Below are 20,547 nucleotides of genomic sequence, written 5' to 3'. Positions count from 1 at the left end.
CTCCATCAACCACGAGACGCCCTTGCCCCGTCCACCTCATTTCACTAACGCCTAAGATGTCCAGGCGATAGTCCCTCATATTCTTCAGCACCTGGTCCATGCGACCAGACTGGAACATTGTGCGCACATTCCAGGTGCCTACTCTGGTGTTGGTTTTGGTTCCAAAGATCGGGGTCATCAGGGGTCGGGCTTCCTGCTGGATTTCACCCGGCCCCGTCATAGATACATCCAAGGATGTGCCGTCTCTTATTAGCCTAATTTTATACTCTTTCTCACAAACACACACACGCATTACGATTGTTGGGCAGATACCATAAAACGTAGCTACGAGAGCCTTATTTGATCAATGAATATGGTCAGCAAAACAGCAGGTGATTTGAATGTGATTCGTGGCATTTGAGCAGAGCCAAATCTCAGTTACAAGAGCGTGTGAACACTTGTTCAACCATCTTATTGTTAACCTCTCCTCAAAAATATTTTTAGGAATTCGGATAATCGGCTAATAGTCACATCTATGGTCAAATAGGTTTTGAAATTATTGATCTATCTTTTTTTTTTTAACATCACAGAAATCTGGCATGAAGGCCACTAACTGGGGCTGAATTTAGCTCAATTTATTGCACTTAATGAAGATTTTATTGACAGTTTATTTCATGATACAAGATTTCACCCACTATTATTTTATATTAAATGATATTGGTCAGCATTATCTGAAATTGCAGATTCATATATTAGCTGTTTGTTGCTCTGAAAACACATTTCAGAAAACAAAAACACACAACATAAAAACAAATTAGAAGCCACTCACAGTGACTCAGCATTGAGTACCGTACTTTCTGCACTATAAGGCGCGCCTAGATGCATTCGATTTTAAAAGACGACAGCGCGCCTTATAATTCAATGCGCCTTATATACGGATCAATATTCTGATTTTCTTGGACGTAGTAGTTTAAATGTTCTGCAGAGCGCTTTGTTACAGCTGCAGCGGTTGTGAAAGCTCTATATAAATAAAGCTGTATTGTATTCCGACGGCCTGGTAAACGAATAGTGAGCACGTCGATCTGACAGTCCAGAGTTGCAGGGTTCGATTGCCAGCTCCGGCCTTCCTACTTCTTGCTTGGCTCTCGACGAAGGCGGACGCTTTTGCTTTCTGCGCTGTTCCCCACCCCACCCCCAGCATTCCCTGCTCGCCACTCAGTCCTTGTGCTGTCTTTTGTCTGACTTTTCCTAGCCTTCTGTCGTATTTTCATCCTAAAAACAAACATGGAATTGGTTGGCTGGTCTCTCGATGCCATTGACAACATTTTCTCGATGAGAAGAGCAGGCAGTGGGGAGCCTACTTGCCCCTCGGGGACCTTTGCTGCTGGGTACACCCTAGATCCTTGGAGGAAGCGGAGAATGGTGTGCCTGTCAACACTGTCCGTTGAGGATTTGGACGACATCTACATTTTCGGCCTTCCGATAACAGGTATGCTGCTGTTTGGTGTGAGCAGTTTCCTGATCTATCGAAAATTCAACCGACGGGAGCGGCTCTATTGGACGAGGCTGCCGGTCTAAGGATGGCATAACGCGGATGTCCAACACTCAGATTCAGACTGTGCTCAACCACAAACTGTTGCGGGTTTGGAGCGTCACAGCAGGATGGACAACAACTTGGAGAAAACTGGAATCCGTGTTCAATTACTGACTGAAATCATGGATTTGGCTGATTGACGCCACTAAAGAGACAGAAGCCACGGACTCAAGGCTGTCTTAAATTCTTGGGCAGCCTGCTACCAAAACAACATCTGCTATCTCGACCTTCCCCTGATGAAAATATGCACGGAAGCTAGTCCCCCACCATCACCCCCTCCCTCATACATTCCCTTGATTCACCGTCTTCATTGTTTATGTCTTGTGACCTGTTGTAACTGTCATGCAGGAGTTTTTTTTTGCCTCACTCAAATTATCCTCGAAATGAGGGTAGTTCTAGCGTGGGGTTTTTTTCTTCCTCTCTCCCTCCCCTGTGGTTTCTTTCTGACCTTCGGGTTGAGTGAACGCTGGCGCGTTTTGGCTGCCGCTGCTCAACCCGTATTGTTTTGTGTTTTTTATTATTGTAAAGTGTCCTTGGGTGTCTTGAAAGGCGCTTATAAATAAAATGTATTATTATTATTATTATTATTATTATTATTATTATGTGGCGTTTGCATGTTCTGCCTGTGACTGCGTGGGTTTTTTCCGGGCACTCCCGTTTCCTGCCGCATGGCAGGTTGATTGAACACTTCAAATTGTCCCTAGATGTGAGTGTGAGGCTGGATGTTTCTTCGTCTCTGTGTGCCCTGCGATTGGCTGGCAACCGGTTCAGGGTGTCCCCCGCCTACTGCCCGAATACAGCTGGGATAGGCTTAAGCACCCTCCGCGACCCTTGTGTGGATAAAGCGGATCAGAAAATGGATGGATGGATAGATCTCGTGGATGCATAATGCAACCGCATCTAATATTGTAGCTTCTATTCTATGCGCATCATCGTGCGGTGCCCCCAGGGTCTAATTTGACCCCTATAAATTCTGCTACTCAAATGCTACCCATAAATCCCAAAGGGTCAAATTTGGCCCGCATCCTACATTAGGATTAAAGCATTAAATATTTGAAAATATATATATTTTGGTGTTCAGTGAACATATAGCAGTCATTTAATGTATAGTTCATCATTTTTCATATTTTTTACTTTTGCTGAAGTAATGTTATTGTAAAGTAACAGTACTCTTACATGAGTCCCATTAAAACGCTTTAAGCATGGCTGTTTCAGCACGGAAGATATTTAGCCATATACAACCATATTAGATAATTTTTTTTGCAAGTCTCTCCCTCTCTCTCTGCCCTTGTGTGTGTGTGTGTGTGTGTGTGTGTGTGTGTGTGTGCGTGTGTAATTCTGAAACACATACCACAAAACCGAGCTCTGAACCGAATTTTGCATTTGCGTGACTCATCCAATCGCAAATATACCATATGTCTAGATCAACTGTATCTCAAAGATAGCATTATCATTACAGTTTTTTTTTGTGAATTCTGTGCCCTGCTTCTGTTGTATTTCAATTCCTAAGTATTGACACTGGATGTGCTGAAAATGATTTCCAAAATTTGGTGAAAAGCAAAACCTGTAGCGAATGGACTGAGTCGACGGTTTCTGCAGGGACTTCACTTGCAGTTATTCAGATGTTCCTGGTTAGTTTTGTAGATGGATAGCGTGCGAGCTGATGGGTCAGTGGCGTCAATCCAGCGCGGCATCCAGAAATGGGGGAGCAGCTCAGCATGGCCAGGGAAGTGTTTTTCAAACACCCGCCTGAAGTAGTAGGCCTCTTTAGTACGGGGAGTGTTGTGAGGGAATATTTTCGAGGCATCCGCCATTTGGCCATCGGTCACCTGTCAAAAGACACGACAAGAAGAAGTCATCATTTTACGGGATTATTAAATTGGCAAATCCCAGAATTAGAGCTCAAATTCTCATCCAAAACTCATTTTGACATCTGGAAAGGAGTACCTATTTGATTAGTATCTTTTATACTCATTTTGGGGGAAAAAACAAACAGACAATTGTCCACCACATGAAAAACACAATTTGATCAAAATAGTGAATGGAGTGCACTTGCATCGCACTTTATCTACACCAGGCGTGCTCAACCTTTTTTGACCAAAGATCTACTTTTCAAGCAGCCAACCTCCCGCAATCGACAATTTGTGTATTTATTTTTTTGGTTGAATTACATATTTGGGTCGAGGGGGTGCGTTGTTATTGCCATGGATACGCACATGTGTAACTGGTGGTGTTTCACTCTTGCATTGACGATGAACCTGCCTCATCTTAGCACTGTGTTTGAAAGGACATGAAATGTTACGAATGTACTCATGGACAAAAATAAACAAATAAATAAATAAATCATCTTTCCTTGGGTCGTGAGACAGAGTGGCAATGTAGAGCTGACACTATCGAATATTTTTAGAATCAATTATTCTATTGATCATTCCATTGATTAATCAGATAACGTTTTATTTTGAATCAAAGGCTATTATTAAATCACCCATCCATCCATTTTTTAATCTGTTTATTCCCACGAGGGTCATGGGCGTGCTGGAGCCTATCCCAGCTGTTTTCGGGCAGTACACCCTGAACTGGTTGCCAGCCAATTGCAGGGCGCACATCGACAAAAAACTATTCGTGCACAAAAGCACACTTAGGGACAATTTAGAGCAGGGGTGTCAAACTCATTTTTGTCGCGGGCCACTTTGGAGTTATGTCTTTCTTCGGAGGGCCATTCCGACAGTGAAACTGAATAAATGTTTAATCATCACATCGTATTATTATTTGTACACAAAGGCTCACTAGTTTTGAAATCATTCAAGTATTTGTTCAATTATTGTTCAAGTGAGTGCAAACAGGGTAACAAATTTATTGCAAAATGTTACCGTTGTTTATCTTGTACGAGGATTTGAGATTTCGGTACAGATTTAAGCAAGGATCATGGACATTGACATCGCTGATTTGCTTTTACGGGCCACATAAAGTGTGGGCCGGATCTGGCCCCCGGGCCTTGACTTTGACACCTGTGATTTAGAGTACTCCATTAACCTGCCATACTGCATATGTTTTGGGAATGTGGGAGGAAACCAGAGTACCCGGAGAAAACCCACGCAACCAAAGGGAGAACATGCAAACTCCACACAGGAAGGCCGCAGCCAGAATCGAACCCAGCACCGTTGCACTGCGAGGCTGCGTGCAGTCGCCCACTGTGTCGCCCTATTACAACACCATTATTCCCAATTTACTGTTTGTTAATAAATTGTTCTTTATTTGGCAGTGTTAATAATTTAAAAAAAAGGAAATGCCAATTAAATAATGTCACAGGAGGAGGGATTATGTTTTACTCATCATCTTTTTGAAACCGATTAATTTACTGGTGTGGTTATTGTTTTCCGAAGTAAAAGTAGACGTTTGCAAATGTTTTGTTTTGATTAAACACAAGTCTATTTTCATGAATGACCACAAAAGTTGGTGAAAAATTACTGTTGCCAGGCCGACATGAGAGGATTTGAACAATTTTATGTTGAAACATGGCTCTAAGCCAGGGGTGCCCATGATGTCGATCACGATCGACAGGTAGCTCGCGGACTGGTCCCAAATCGATCGTGAGGGGTGAAGAGGAAAAAAAAAAAAGAATAAACATTTGTGTATCTCTGTTGATGTTAGTAATATACTTTTTGTGTTAATGCACACTGAATACAAATCCTCCTATCCGTCTCACTTTCACAAAAAGTATTTAAAAAACAAAATGAAATAAAGCAGGTCACGTTATCATACGGTGCCACGTGACCTGCGTAGCACAACAAAGGCTAACAACCTTCAGCAGTCTGCAATGGCAGCTCGCGATCAGAGCTGTTGCGATGAAGCCTTCATTATTATTATTATTATTATTATTATTATTAGCAGACAACGTGCATTTCGTGTACAATTGACCGATGGCACTCGCAAAGAATGGGAATTATGGAGGGCCGAAAGAAACATTTTAAAACTGTACACGTAACAGCCTGCAAAAGTGAGTCAAATGCCTCCGCTCAAATGCTGTTGCTCATCATGGCAAGCGTGCGTATGTGCGTGCGCATGCGCGAGTGCGCGGTAACGGGTCGATCGCGGAAGGTTGGTTGATCGAAAAGTAGATCTTCGGTCAAGAAAGGTTGGGCACCCCTGTTCTAAGCGATTTTTTGATAATTAAAATGAAAAGTAGGAACTGCTGTATTGAGCGCTTTGGGACACATGAAAAAAAATAATTTTATATAATCGTAGTTGAATATGGTATTGTTACACGAGATATAATGCAAATTGGAATGCTGTGTATAGTATATTTTCTTCTATTTATAGATAGATGTGAATACTCTGGGATATGCTAATAATGAAATAAATGTCCGGAGTTGTTTATACTTCCTCCAACTGCTTCAAACATTTACGCAGGTAAGATACGTGCATTGATTATTTGTAATTCTGTTTGTTTGGCTTGAGGGGGGGGGGGGGGGGGTCCCTCTTTATTTATTTTTTTGATTGTCTTATTTTTGCTGGTCTTTTTCCCCACAACTTACTGTATGATACAGTACTTTTATTTTTATGATGGTTGAAAATAAATTTTTTTAAAGTATGTTCAAAAACCATTAACAGACGACAAAATGAGTGTGTTCACAGCAATGTTCATCAGGCAGAAATACAACGCCGATATTCAGTTCACACTATAAATGCCTTCCCGAACTTTCGATCATTGAAATCACTGAGGTAAAAGTAAAACCCTTTCAGGACAACGCTCGTGTCCCACTTAATTAATCTTTTTTAAATTAGGCCCCGCCTACCATGGACGTACTTGTACGTCTAAGTCTTTTTTTGCATCATAGAGAGGAGGAGGGTCTGATGCAATCTGTGAATGAGAATAAGCCGTTTGCATTGTAAATCATGTAAAAAAGCGACCAGTAGGTGGCAGTGGTACCTCACGTGATTGAAACGCATGCTTTTACACAATGCTCTTTTTCTCTGTTTTTTGCCCAGGAATCGCCATTTCCATGAAACTTAGCCATTTTGTAATGCCGATTGCTGAAGAATGGAAAAAGACAGAAACAATTTTTTTTCTGCTGAAAGAATAGAGTCCAAACTTTATTTTGGTAGGCTCCATGTTTGTATAGCATTAGAACCAAATATTCTGTGGGCCTTGCAAGATCAGTCAAAATCCAGTAAAACGCTGGGATTGAGGGGGTTGCTCTAGTGAAAATGGCTGGGAATAAATGAGTTTAAAATGCACTTCCCCTTTTTTTTTTTTCAAAAAAAGTAAAATCACGGCAAGTGTCTTCAATCATTACGCATACCGTGGATGAAAGGTTCTCCTCCAGAAAGATATACCAGGACTTCTTAAGAGACATCACACCATCACTGAAGGCTTCTTTCCTCCGCCACAGGATCTCATCAGGGATCAATTTCTGGCCGCTGAACGAGTCCCTCAAAAGGTACTTCTCCACTCCATGCTGCAGACAAATTACCCCGATACTTAATAATCTGAAGTTCTTCTTGACAAATCCCGGCAAATAATGATTCCCCGCCCCCCAAAAAAATGTGGCATATAAGAACGAACCCGGGGATTTCTCATTTCCACAGGCAGGGATAGGTAGTAAGCTGTCAGTCTGTGGTCCAAGAAAGGGACTCGGAGCTCCAAACTGAACGATAAATGGCACAAATTAATGAAGCAGTGAATGTGCATTTGTTGGGAAGCTGACTGAGCTTTGCGGTGGTCTCTCCCCCGGCTCTCCAAGCAAAACATTACCCATGTGCAGAAGTGGTGCGATCGGCTCGGAGATTATCAAACAGGTAGAGTTCTTTCAGTAGTCGAATGCTCTCTTCTGCTCCTGCTTTGGTGCTGGGCGCCTACAGTAAGGGTATAACAACATTTTTAAAAATCAAATCAAATCACCACAATATTGATATATGATCAATATCTTGATTTAACAGTCATCAATGTGAGCCTTTTATGCTTTCAATGATTATTTGTTTTTATGAGTCTTCCGTCAGTCGTTATTCATTGTCCCGGCACAATCTTATTAGTCTGAGATTCGAGCTTTTCAAACATCATATAACATGTTTTTAGACACTGTGGCTGCAAACTCTAAAACGGGTTTTCATTTTTATTTTTCTACACAAAATAAGAAGGAAAAAATAAATAAACAAATCAAAGAACGTCATCTCCGCTGGTACCAGACCGGCTCAGGGTCCTGCGCCTGCATATGACGTCGAGCATGGCACGGTTAGTGATTGGTTGAAGGTTGGAAACCATGGAAACATAAGGTGTTTGTGGTGGCCGATTAATATTACATTAAATGAAAAAAAAAACTGTTATAAAGTTTGAAAAGTTCGGCTAGTGGCTATCTTGGAGCTAACGCTAACACGGTCACATACACATAAAACGTCACTTGTGTGGATGTAATAGCCATAACAGCCACACTAGTGTGTTGTTTATCTGTTATAATGTGTATTCAGCAGCAGCGGGGGGTTGTTTACATCCGTGATTGACACGTGTATTCGAGCTGGTCACGTTGCCGCTATAGTTCGGGTGCTCCGAATCTTTCGGCCTTCGAATGTGACAGACCTAACTATTTAGAATGGCTAAATATCAAACTCTCGCGGGCCTCACTAACATTAAACTTTCATATCACGGAGGGGACCTGAAATTAGGGTCCTGTGGACCGCATTTGGCCCACGGGCCATGAGTTTGAGACCATGCTCTCAAACAAATGAATTCAACGTTACACGTGAATTCATTTCGAAAACAGGACTTGCCTTGTGGAAGTAAATATAGCCTTGCGTGAGCTCATCAGAGCCTTCTCCAGAGAAGATCACCACACTATCTGTATTCTCACGGATGTATTTAGAGACCAAGTACATTCCTGCAGGGGAGAGGAAAAAAGGGCAGAGTGGGTGAGAGGCGGTGTTTAGAAGAAAAAAAAGTCTCAATATTAGTTATTTCAATATGTGCTACATCTGGAATCAATTCATCATCTACAGTAAATACCACATGCACATGCACATGACACTGATGCAGTCATTACTGCAGTATTCTTTTTCATTTTTTTTAAATTCATCAGTTGCATTAAAATCAGTTTGTACACAATAAGAATACCGTACCAAAATTCATCTGAAAGGAAAACGTATATGAAACCTTTGGACTTACTGTACCCGAGTTTCTACAGAAATTGTTCACACAATGTGATTTGAGCTTCACCTAAGTCACAACACTGGGGGGAGATGAGCATCTTCATTTCCGCTCATCTCCATTATTTTCTTTTACTTTTTTACATTTCCTGTGTCCAGAGACCCCGCTCACACACGTAACCCCATTGTTTACAGTAGGGACCAGCTGTTACCTTGGCAGGCTAACGGGCTAACTACTGGCCAGCGACAAACCAGACATTCCATTCCTTCAGCCAGCCATTATGGCTGAGTCTGCTGGTCAGGCAGCATCTCAGCCCGGGACAGAGAGAGACTGGACCGACCGGTCGGAAGGGCCAGCTCTGTCCTGGGCTGCTCCCTGGACACTCTGGAGGAGGTGGACAACAGGAGGATGCTCGCTAAGCTAACAGCTATGATGGACAGACCCTCACACCCCCTCCAGGCCACCCTGACAGCACTGGGCAGCTCTTTCAACCAGAGACCGATACACCCGCCCTGCAAGAAGGAGAGGTACCGCCGCTCGTTCCTGTCGACTGCTGTCAGGCTGCTGAATAAACACACGTGAAACCTGGACTCTCCCCCACTCACTCATTGTAAATAGCACAGCACATGAGGGGGCTGAGGAAGAATTTTTTGTTTCCATCTTTTCATTTGGGTTCACACAAGCGTTTAATTTTATTGTAGTTATCTTTATTATAGTAAAAGTGTCCCCAGACACTGCGATTGCCTGGCAACCAGTTCAGGGTGCCCCTTGCCTACTGCCCGAAGACATCTGGGATAGGCTCCAGCATGCCTGGAGCCCTTGTGAGGATAAGCGGATTAGAAAATGGATGGATGGGTGTTACCAGACAGGCTTTGTTCCAGTAATACAGTCTGCTCAAGTTCAGCCTAATTCCATCCATTCAGCTTTGAACATGCCGAAACACATTTTTTCTTCCTCTTAAGGTAAAGGTCCCTGGTTGCTACATTTACAGCACTATAGGCTCTTTCATTTAAGTATTGTCCTCTTTCAGTAAAAGTGTCCCCAGACAGGCTTTGTTTAATATCAAGCACTTCAATATGGATACAATACAGTAGGTCAGGTCTATATGCGCAAGTTCAGGCTATTAAGTGTTTCAAAGCTGTTCAAAGTGTTCAAGTACAAATCTTTGTTTCATTTACAGCACTTTTTTAAGAGCTTATCGGCAATGGTCAGGTTCAAGCTACTTTAGTCTATAAAAAAAGAAATAACAAGGTTGATTGTTAATAAAGCACTTTAAACTTCAAGTACATCTAAATGCTTTCTTGACTTCTCCTTCCTTACTGACCACCAAGCCCAGGGTCCAGAGATTAATATGACAATTTAGAATTATGTCAATTAAACCAAACCATTTTGTTTTTTCAAATGAAAGAAAATACACGTTGTTTAATGCATTTCAGGATTTTAAGGAGGTAAACTCTCACATTTCTTCCACCCACGTGGTTTTGCCGAGACAGCGTGAGGATTGTCACTTAGTTCCAGATCTGAAAGGTGGCAACCCTAATGGTGGAATGAGTTGTATTGTCTCTGTGTTATGTATTTCTACATCTGTTACATCTTTCTGCGACATGAATGTACTTTGTTTTGTTTGGGTTTTTTTTTTTAATTTTTACTTCCCTATCTTTGATTTGGCCTTCTTCCTTTGACATTGTCCGTCTTTATGTTTGTGTATTCACCATTGACTGCCATTTTGAATGGTTAAGCTGTTGTATGCTATACAATGACACCCCCTACTGGATAATTTGCTGCACTGCCCCATAAACTTGTCGAGCCATTCGAAAAGCCACGTCCAACGTCACTTGCAGTTTCTGTGGGACATTTTTTTCCACCTTTTAAGTCTGCTACTAATTTTTTTATTCATCTAGGTCCAAGTTTTATTCTTTAAGAGAAGTTCATGCAGGGGCGAATTTAGGATCAGATGAGGGCTGCTTGACAGTTATGAGAGCACACTCGAGAAGGAGGCATTTGGTCGGCAGGGGGCGTTGAAGACTTCACAATTTACCGCTCAAAAAAAATGAATGCGTGTGCATACGCGCGCGCGCGCACACACACGCACACGCGCACACACACACACACACACACACACACACACATACTTTAGTGCAGAGGTCCCCAACCTTTTTTGCCCCACGGACCGGTTTCATGTCAGACAATATTTTCAGGGACCGACCTTCAAGGCCGGATAGATACAAAAAAATAAAATGATATGACCTACATGTACATGACAAGTGTGGTATTTTCGAAACAATAATAAACACGAATCATGACACCAGGAACGTATGATCTGGCCGCAACATTCTCTGGTCGCTATGGTAACGTTTAAACGTGTCTTCAAAATAAGACACGCCGCAAATAAAAAGTGCATGAAAAATACAACTCACCATCGCCGCATATTATGCAGAGTGGGCTTGGTGCATGTGAATCTCCCGTTGAGATAAAGCCGGATTTGAAATAGGACTCCTGATGCAGTATCGGGAGTCCTATTTCAAATCAGTGATACTGTCTATTAAATGTAGCCTTCTGTGTCTTGAAAGTCGTAGGCTCCTCTTCTTTCTCCTGGCTGGGCCTTTTCCCCTTCTCGAAAAAACTTTTCAAAGACGTTTGTTTTTTTTATGCGGTACCTTATCACGTGACCAATAAGCGCGCATTCACCTGCATCAAGGGTGACATACTGTAGACTGAAATAACAGAGAATCCGGTAATTTTTCAAAATAAAACATCTTTCAGATTCCGAAATGAAGAAAACGGAAGGAATGTAAGTTTTTTATTCTTTCTGTGCGGCCCGGCACCAAATGACCCACGGACCGGTACCGGTCTGCAGCCCGGCTGTTGGGGACCACTGCTTTAGTGGACTCGTCAGTTTTCACTCACCAACAGAGGCACGTACGGTCGTGATGTCATACGTCTCAAGGCTTACAATGACTTCCTCTACAGCGCGAATGCCTTCTTCTGCAGTAAAGTTCACTTCGTGGTGTTCACTGCCGATGTAAGCCGCAACCTTGGAGAGACAACAATCAAAGTTTGGACTGGAAGATAATGTAGACATCAATTAATGTATAGAAAAACAAAAGAAAAAATGTTTTTTTTCCCGATTGGCATTGACTTTGGTAATAGCCATAAATTGGACACCCATACCTTACGGGCAGCTAAGATGTCCGGGCTGTCCTCTGACCCAATTGAAAATGTTTGAATTGGATATTTCAGCCCCCCTTCTTTTGCCAGTTTCACCAACGTAGCGGCAACCAAACTGGAATCCAGACCACCTAAACAAACAGGAAGTTAACTTTCTGAAAAACAATGTACTCTATTTGATGACAAAATAATATTTTAGATAACTTACTCAAAGCTTATTCACTCTGACCATAAATCCATTGTCTCTATTTTGTTTTATTTTATCTTATTCTATTTGATGTTGTTTTTAACATTGTATTTGTGTTTTTTAACTGCTTGTTGTAAGGTGTCCTTGAGTTCTATAAAGGCGCCCACAAATAAAATGTATTATTATTATTATTAAGTGATTTACGTTAGCAGTGCAGCGACTATCAACTATGGCTCCGCCATGTGTAGCAGTTCTCATGACAGCTCACACTTTCTTTGTAAAAGTTATTTAAACTAAAAAGGAAAGGTGATGCAACACAGTGGTAAACAGGCCTCTGTCTCATCTTGTTTGGAATCTGTTGCAAATATCAAATTCAAAAATGGTCGCAAAAATATATATATCTTCAATATATTACTTATAATTGAGGTTGAAAATGATTTGTAAATCATTGTCTTCTGTATTTATTTACACAGCATCCCAACTTCAATGCAATTGGTGTTTATTCATGCATACACACACACGCGCGCGCGCGCACACACACACACACTCTGTGTAAAATTTGGTGAAAGATAACAAATCACGAATAATGGAAAAATACTTGAAAAGTACCTGAGAGAAGACAACCAATTCTCCTCGTGGCCATGAGACGTTTCCGAACTGCATTCTCAAACAAGGTTCTGATGTTGTCCTTCACAATGTCTTCATCAAAACCTTAGAAATGTTAATCGTGATAGTTAAACCTTTTTTCTTGTATAAAATGTGATAAACTCAATCATGAAGGCCAATTCATACTTGCTGGCAGTTTCCCCACAGTGTCATAGATGGCATGAATGGGCTCGTTTGTGCATTCATGAAACTGCTCCAACTGAATGGATTTCACTTTGCCATTGGGCTTCAAATCAAAGACCTCAAAATGTCCCGGAAGAAAGGGTGTGATTTTGACAGGATTGCCCAATGCAGGGATAACATCCATAAGACCTGGAAGAAAATACACAACTTCGCTTAAGAAAACGCACAATATTTTCCCCTAAACTGAAGACTTGGTGAACCCCCGCATATCTGAGGTTTGAGATTTGCAAATTAACCTTATACACACACACAAAAAAACTATTCGCTATTTTTCAGCTCAGGCCTGCCTGTGTCTCGTGTAACATTATCACTTGGTGCCATCTTGTGGCATTTTGGTACCAAATCGGCCTGCCAAGATTAGCTGAGGACGACGTTGACAGTAAAAATCCTGGACAATTAATTTCAATGTTGACAAGTAGTTTAGTGATGTGTTTATTTATTTGTTTTCTCCCAAATTTGCCTCGTCTCCCGCTTCTCCTGCTGGCTGTATGCCTGTCTGTGATGAGCATACGCAGTAGCGCTAATCTGGGTCATGGGCATTGTGGTGAATGCTTCCTCATGGCTAAACGGTATCAGTGTGAGCAACAGAGTCCGAAAGTTTGGGCGCGTTCACCAAAAAATATGTACTCGCTGCCAAATCAACTTTTTTTTTTTTTTTTTACTGATAAACTGTATAAACGGGTGTCGACTAATGTTGTCGAAACGTCCTGGTGAAATCTTGAATTTGGGGCAAAGGTATCTCTGTGGGGCCATGTTCAGGTTAAACACTGCACTACAAGAGTTGTTGTGACGGGATTCAGTGGTCCCCAAACTTTTTCCTGTGAGGGCCACATAACTTTTCGCTTCTCTGATGGGGGGGCCGGGGTCAGTTTGTAACAGCAAAAGAGTACCTAGACGTAAAAATGTATTGTTTCCCAGAAACCCACACAAAATCAAATAACTTTTTTTGATACACTTGCGGTATTAAAGACGTCTTTCTTCTCGGGACACACCACCTCCGCGACAACATTCATGCATTTCTTGACAAACTCTCCTTACCGCTGCTTGCTATCAGTTGAGCAAACCGAAAGCTAGCCCGAACAGATGGCTGGTTCAGCTGAGCTTGGCGTACAAATGTATTTTGCTGAGCTAACGTTCCTCTTTTTAGCGTTGACAGTTTGTCTGCTCTCATTTGCCCATGCAAAAAATTGTACTTGTTGTTGTGACGGGATTCATAGTGTCTCCGCAGATTGTATTCTTTGAATACCGCCACCGACAGATGAGACAGACAATCTTTTCTTTGCATTGAAAAAAAAATCGTTTCTCCATTTTGGGTTAAATTCCCTGTCTTCTGAATATTTTTTTTCTCTTACCTCACCTTTTCACCATGATTACGTTCTCTTTCAGAGGGACGGGTTTAGGATATTTTTTTCTGGGGTTGCCAGGTAACGGCACAGACCGCAGAAGGATGGAACAAATGTCACGTTATACAGTATGTGTTTATGAAATTGTTACTAGCTAATAGTTAATCATGAAAATAGTTCATAACTAAGGAATATTTTATTGCAAAAGCCAAATTTTATGAAAAAATACAAATATACATAGATGAAAAATAAATCAAAAGACTCTCTGGTATTGTTCAGGGGGGCCGGACCAAATGTGGAGACGGGCCGGAGACGGGCCGGATCCGGCCCGCGGGCCGTAGTTTGGTGACCACTGTCTTATATGATTTCAAGAGCCAGGATCCTGACGTCACTTCCTGAATCTGGACGTACTGTCGTCGCTGTCCCACCGCGAGAGTGTATAAACTTGTGAACATCTTTATATCGATTTGCAGGTTACTGGTTTATCAGCATAACATTTGATTATCTTATTTAGCAGAGCTTGTCGTAGTACAGAAATTATTTAGGTCGTTGTTTTCCTAGACCACTCCCCCCTCGCAAACTAAATGCATGCAACGCCCTCCCCCCTTGTACATAATTTAAAGAATTCAAGCTATAAGCTAATAATGGTTATATTTGCGCAACTGCTTGCTACTGCAATATGCCGTGATTGACATATGACTCTCGACTAATCGTGACTACTGATGATGTATTGCTCAACTAACAAAATACAGTAATTATTTGTGGCAGCTCGAGTACAAAGGAGGAACTTCATATGGTACTTTTCTGTCATCTTGTGGCATCTCGGTGCCAAGGAACTGTATTGCACTGAGATAAGGAGCTTGATGTACAGTAATCCCTCGTTTATCGCTGTTAATGGGGACCAAAACCAGCCGCGATGAACGAATATCCGTGAAGTAGCGTCCAATTAACATAAACAGGTAAAAAATATACAGTATATATATATATATATTTATTTATTTATTTATTTTTTTGTTTGGGTTTTTTTTCAAGTCCGCAAACGGTCCACGAGAAACTGCAAAACAACAGTGAGTCACATAGAGCAACATATACAGTACTGTACTCCATGTCTATGTAAAAAATAATAATAATAATATATATATCTGTATATATTTTTTTTATATGTTTGAAAAAATCCGCAATAAACGAACCGCGAAGTAGCGAGGGATCACTGTACTATGCAAGACAATGCCATGTCGCCTGCAAATAAGTGGCGGTTCACAATACATACTCATACCTGTCAACTCATACGGTTTAGCCATAGTACATACGGATTTTGTGGTGAATCTTAAGTATATGGCCGTATCGCACAAATCATACGGATTCTGAAAATTTCCGGGGTTTTTTCACCAACTCCAAATGATTTGGAGTTGGTGAAAAAAAGTAATGCAGGAATACAACTCTGAACACAGTAATGCCACTAAGTAGAATGATGATTAGACATTAACCAGACATTGTATTATGGAGATCTACAATAAATATCATTGAAAATTTCGTGGGTTTTTTTCTGCCGTTATTTTGACATATAAAATGCTTTGGTATGTTATAAGGATTTTTTGCTCTTTATAAGGATTTTTTTTGGTAGTTTATACAGGTTGGCGCTCCGAAAAGTTGACAGGTATGCATACTCCATTACCTTTGGCTTCGGAGCTGACTCCAAGCAATCCATTGTCAGTAAGAAGTCGAAACAAAGGGCGCACACCATATGTGTCCCTTCCAAGGCACACTTTTTTGTTTGTTGTGTCCAAAAGAACAAAAGCAAATGTGCCATCCAGGAGAGAGGCGGCCTTCTGAATGCCAAAGCGGTCATACAAATGGAGCAAGACCTCACCGTCCACTTCTGTCTGACATTCAAAGTCAAATTGCTTCTTGAGCTGAAAGAAGAGTTGGAAAAACAAAGTAGAGGGTGACTGAGAGAAACAATAAATATCAGGTTGTTATGGTACACAGATAACAAACATTGAGCAGCCATTAACTGGATGGCATCCTTGAGTTAACAAGCCTTCCCTTAAGGCAACTTCTTGAATTACATACTTGAAATGTAAATCAGACACGTTGCAAAAAAATCACTTGTTTACCTTGCTGTATGTGTATGTTTTCACTTACAGTACTGAGTAGTACTATAGTCCAAAAAGTAGAAAACTCAAAGTAAGTTAACCCTGAGATGCGGAGAGGGGGGGGGGGGGGGGGGTGAAACTCTGACTCATCAATTCCAGAAAGACGGGTGACAGAAATCAGAGTCTGTCAAACCATAGTTAAGTGTTTCATGTATTCGTGTGCCGGTGCAGAGCATATGGCATATAAGCAGCAGCGTGTCCGCCGGGGATAAAAGTTAAATCATTGTTCACCGTAAAGGTGGTCTTTGCTTGGTGCAAAATCGTACTCAAAATAAATACATAAAATACAAAATTCCATAGGATGCAAAGGGATATGTTCAGATTAATGATTGATTTCTTCAAAAGTATATGTTCAAGACATATTGTATGTTTGATTAAATTATGAAAGGCATTCTGTTGCTCAAACGGGAATCCGTCTCGTTCAGTGCTGGACGAAGCCACATATAACTCGCTCCGTTCAGTAATCCGGCCACTGTGTGTTTATATTATCAAGACTCCTGTAATATCTGTTTAGCCTCTAAATTAATGAATAAATGTATTTCTTCATTGTGATTATTTGTTTGATGTCATATTTATTTTTCTCAATAATTATCCAACCATGGCGGCCCGGTAGTCCAGTGGTCCAGCGCGTCGACCTCACAGTGCGGAGGTCATGGGTTCAATCCCAGCTCCGGCCTCCCTGTGTGGAGTTTGCATGTTCTCCCCGGGCCTGCGTGGGTTTTCGCCGGGTGCTCCGGTTTCCTCCCACGTTCCAAAAACATGCATGGCAGGCTGATTGAACACTCGAAATTGTCCCTAGGTGTGAGTGTGAGCGCGCATGGTTGTTTGTCTCTGTGTGCCCTGCGATTGGCTGGCAACTGGTTCAGGGTGTCCCTCGCCTACTGCCCGATGACGGCTGGGATAGGCTCCAGCACCCCCCGCGACCCTAGTGAGGATTAAGCGGTTTGGAAAATGGATGGACGGATTATCCAACCATCCATTCGCTGCCGCTTTTCTGGGGTTGGGTTGCGGCGGCAGCAGCTTTAGCGGGGAAGCTCAGACATCCCTTTCCCCAGCCACTTCTTTAAGCGCTTCCTGGCAGGCTCTCAAGGCTTTCCCAAACCAGCCAAGAGACATAATCTTTCCAGGATGTCCTGGATCGTCCCCAAGGCCTCCTGACGGTGAGACATGCCCGGAAGACGTACTCAAGGAGGTGTCTAGGAGCCGTCCGAATAAGATTCCTGAACCACCTCATCTGGCTCTTTTCAATGCGGAGGAACACCAACTCGGAAGTCCTTCCCGGATGACCGAGCTACTCACTCTGTCTCTGAGGGAGAGCCTGCGGAGGAAACTCTTTTCAGCCGCTTGTATACGGGATCTTTCGGCTGAGCTCAGTATTTCGCACGACAGAGTCCGCATCACAGCAGGCGGTGCATTGATTTGCCTGTGCATCTCCCGCTCCAGCCTGCCCTCAATCATGACCAAGATCCCAAGATACTTAAACTTCTCCACTTGGGGCAAGCTCTCATCTCCGATATGGAGAGGGCACTCCACTATTTTCCAAATGAGGACCATCATCCCAGATTTGGAGGTGATGATTTTCATCGCAAACAGCTTCACATTCAGTTTAGAACCACTCCGGTGAGAGTTGGAGATCTTTGCTTGAAGAAGCTAACGCGTCCCACGTCCTCTGCAAAAAGCAGAGATGCAATACCGAGGACATCAAACCAGATGCCCTCACCGGCTCTCCTTTGCCAAGAAATTCTGGTCATCAAGGTTATGAACAGAATCGGTCACAATGGGCAGCCTTGGTTGGGTCCAACCCCCACTGGAAAATAATCCGGCAATGCTGGCAATGTGAACTAATCGCTCGCATTGATGGTATATGGAATTCATTCATTCATTCATTTTCCGATCCGCTTATCCTCACAAGCGTCGACGGGGGGTGCTGTAGTAGTAGGCAGGGGACACCCTGCCAGCCAATCGCAGGACACACAGAGACGAACAACGATCCACGCTCATATTCATACCGAGAGCCAATTTAGAGTGTTCCATTAACCTACCATGCCTGTTTTTGGAATGTGGGAGGAAACCGGAGTACCCGGAGAAACCCCACGCAGGCACGGGGAGAACTATGTATTTATCCCTCACACCTTAAAGGCTGGTCCCTGAAAATATTGTCTGACATTAACCCGGTCCGTGGGGCAAAAAAGGCTGGGGAATGTAATTTTATTTAGGATCTTTTAGAGTACACTGATTAGTGCGTTGGCATCACAGCACAGAGGGGCAAGTTTCAATTCCGGCTCCGGCCTTCCTGCATGGTAAGCATGCTCTCCACGTGCCTGCGTGGGTTTTCCCCGGGTACTTCGGTTTCCTCCCACTTTCCAAAAACATGCATGCACTCTAAATTGTCCTTATGTGTGAGTGCAAATGGTTGTTTGTATGTATGTATGTACAGTATGTGTACCCCGCCTACTGCCCGAAGACAGCTGGGACCCTTGTGAGGATCCCAGTGAGGAGAGGCATATTTTTCAAAAAGTCCTCGTGTCCACTGTGGGTTATAAGAGAAGCTGCCACGAGAAGCACTTGGAGAGAGAGGGAGAGAGAGCACTACACCTTTGCCAGGGGTAATATGCAAATATTGTTTACTTTTGACTGAGAATCAAACACTTTGCCCTCTCCTTAAAAAAAGAAAAAAAATGCCCAGGGTTGTTCAAAAAACACTCCTCGGTAGCAGGACTGTGATGTGGTGGCAGCGGCGCAGGTTTGATCCACAAGTGAGTGGATGCCGAAGGGTAAAAACGCCCCTGGTGAGATGACCACCATCTCCATCCTGAAAAGGGCCCAGCAGAGGATGTACTTCCTGAGGCTGCTGAGGAAGCATGGCCTGCCACAGGAGGTGCTACGACAGTTCTACACGGCAGTCATCGAATCAATCCTGTGTTCTTCCATCACGGTTCGGTTTGGGGCCGCCACAAAAAAGGACAAAATCCGACTTCAACGGACAGTTAGGACGGCGGAAAAAATCATTGGCACCGCCCTACCCACTCTTGAGGACTTGCACACTGCAAGAATCAAGACAAGGGCACGGAAAATCCTCCTGGATCCCCCGCACCCTGCCCACCACCTTTTCCAGCTACTCCCCTCAGGCAGGCGCTACAGATCCATGCGCACCAAATCAAGCAGACACTTAAAACAGCTTCTTCCCTCTAGCCATTAACTCCCTAAACAGTCACTGACATAGTCACTCTTCTTGTACTACAAATACTGCTACTGGTCACTCTAAAATGGTTCAATGATTTTCTGCACCAACTGTACAAACTGTCATAGTATTGTATTCTACCACTGATCACCTTAGCTCTGCTTGATACTTGGCACATTGTCTCACAGTTGTCACTGGATGGTACCACCCCACTACGGTTCACTTATATTGCGAAATGTCCTTCCATACCTATTTGTTATGTCCTTGTTTACGATGATACTAATGCAGCGTGTTATACCGGAGACAAATTCCTTGTGTGTTCTGCATACTTGGCCAATAAAGATGATTCTGGTTCTGATGAATCCATAAATAAATAAAATCAGAGGCGTCCAACTCATTTTACTCGCGGGCCAATTTAGAGTTGCGTCTCCCCTCGGAGGGAAAACACAAAATGATTCCTTGTACACAACAAATGAGAAGCTTATTAGTTTTACAATTAGTGAATTTCATAGTTTGTTCAATTATTGTTCAAGTGAGTGGAAACAGGGTAACAAAATTCTTGCAAAATCTCAACGTTATTTATTATACATTACAATTTGACATTATGGTCCAGATTTTAGCACACGTGATTTGCTTTGGCGGGCCACATAAAATGAGCCGGCGGACTGGATATGGCCTTGACTTTGACACCATGATCTAAATGAATGAGAACTAGACTATAGTCTCAGTCTGGGCGCGTCAACCAAAATTAATAAAATATCAAATATGAGTTCAGATTAAAGGCTTTCTACACCAAATTCCGGTGGAATTATTTTCCCTGACACAAATACAGTTGACAGGCGTTTAACGGAGAGAGTGACTTTTCTCAATTATGGATACGTTATTATTTTTACGAAATATTTCAATATACTCTGCATTGATACAAAACTCCATTTCACCCCAAAAAAATTAA

General features: G+C 42.5%; 1 protein-coding gene across 1 annotated transcript in view; it reads right to left on the bottom strand.

The window, feature by feature from the left end:
* Positions 1 to 3,174: 3,174 nt before the first annotated feature.
* asns (asparagine synthetase) overlaps positions 3,175 to 20,547 on the bottom strand; it is a 38,287-nt gene continuing 20,914 nt past the window's right edge. Inside the window, exons 3-12 of the mRNA XM_086136577.1 lie at positions 15,934 to 16,171; positions 12,859 to 13,044; positions 12,676 to 12,777; positions 11,883 to 12,010; positions 11,619 to 11,745; positions 8,339 to 8,445; positions 7,329 to 7,429; positions 7,140 to 7,221; positions 6,877 to 7,032; positions 3,175 to 3,402 (exon numbers count right to left, since the gene is read on the bottom strand). Coding sequence (XP_085992703.1) covers positions 3,178 to 3,402; positions 6,877 to 7,032; positions 7,140 to 7,221; positions 7,329 to 7,429; positions 8,339 to 8,445; positions 11,619 to 11,745; positions 11,883 to 12,010; positions 12,676 to 12,777; positions 12,859 to 13,044; positions 15,934 to 16,171 — 1,452 coding nt within the window. The 3' untranslated portion in view covers positions 3,175 to 3,177. The remainder of the gene's footprint in view (positions 3,403 to 6,876; positions 7,033 to 7,139; positions 7,222 to 7,328; positions 7,430 to 8,338; positions 8,446 to 11,618; positions 11,746 to 11,882; positions 12,011 to 12,675; positions 12,778 to 12,858; positions 13,045 to 15,933; positions 16,172 to 20,547) is intronic.

Source organism: Hippocampus guttulatus, chromosome 18 (genome assembly GCF_054856545.1).
Source record: "Hippocampus guttulatus isolate MCC_2025c chromosome 18, RoL_Hgut_1.0, whole genome shotgun sequence".
In the NCBI taxonomy this organism is placed as follows: domain Eukaryota; kingdom Metazoa; phylum Chordata; class Actinopteri; order Syngnathiformes; family Syngnathidae; genus Hippocampus; species Hippocampus guttulatus.
The sequence above is the reverse complement of the archived record's forward strand: the minus strand, read 5'-3'. Positions and strand labels throughout refer to the sequence as shown.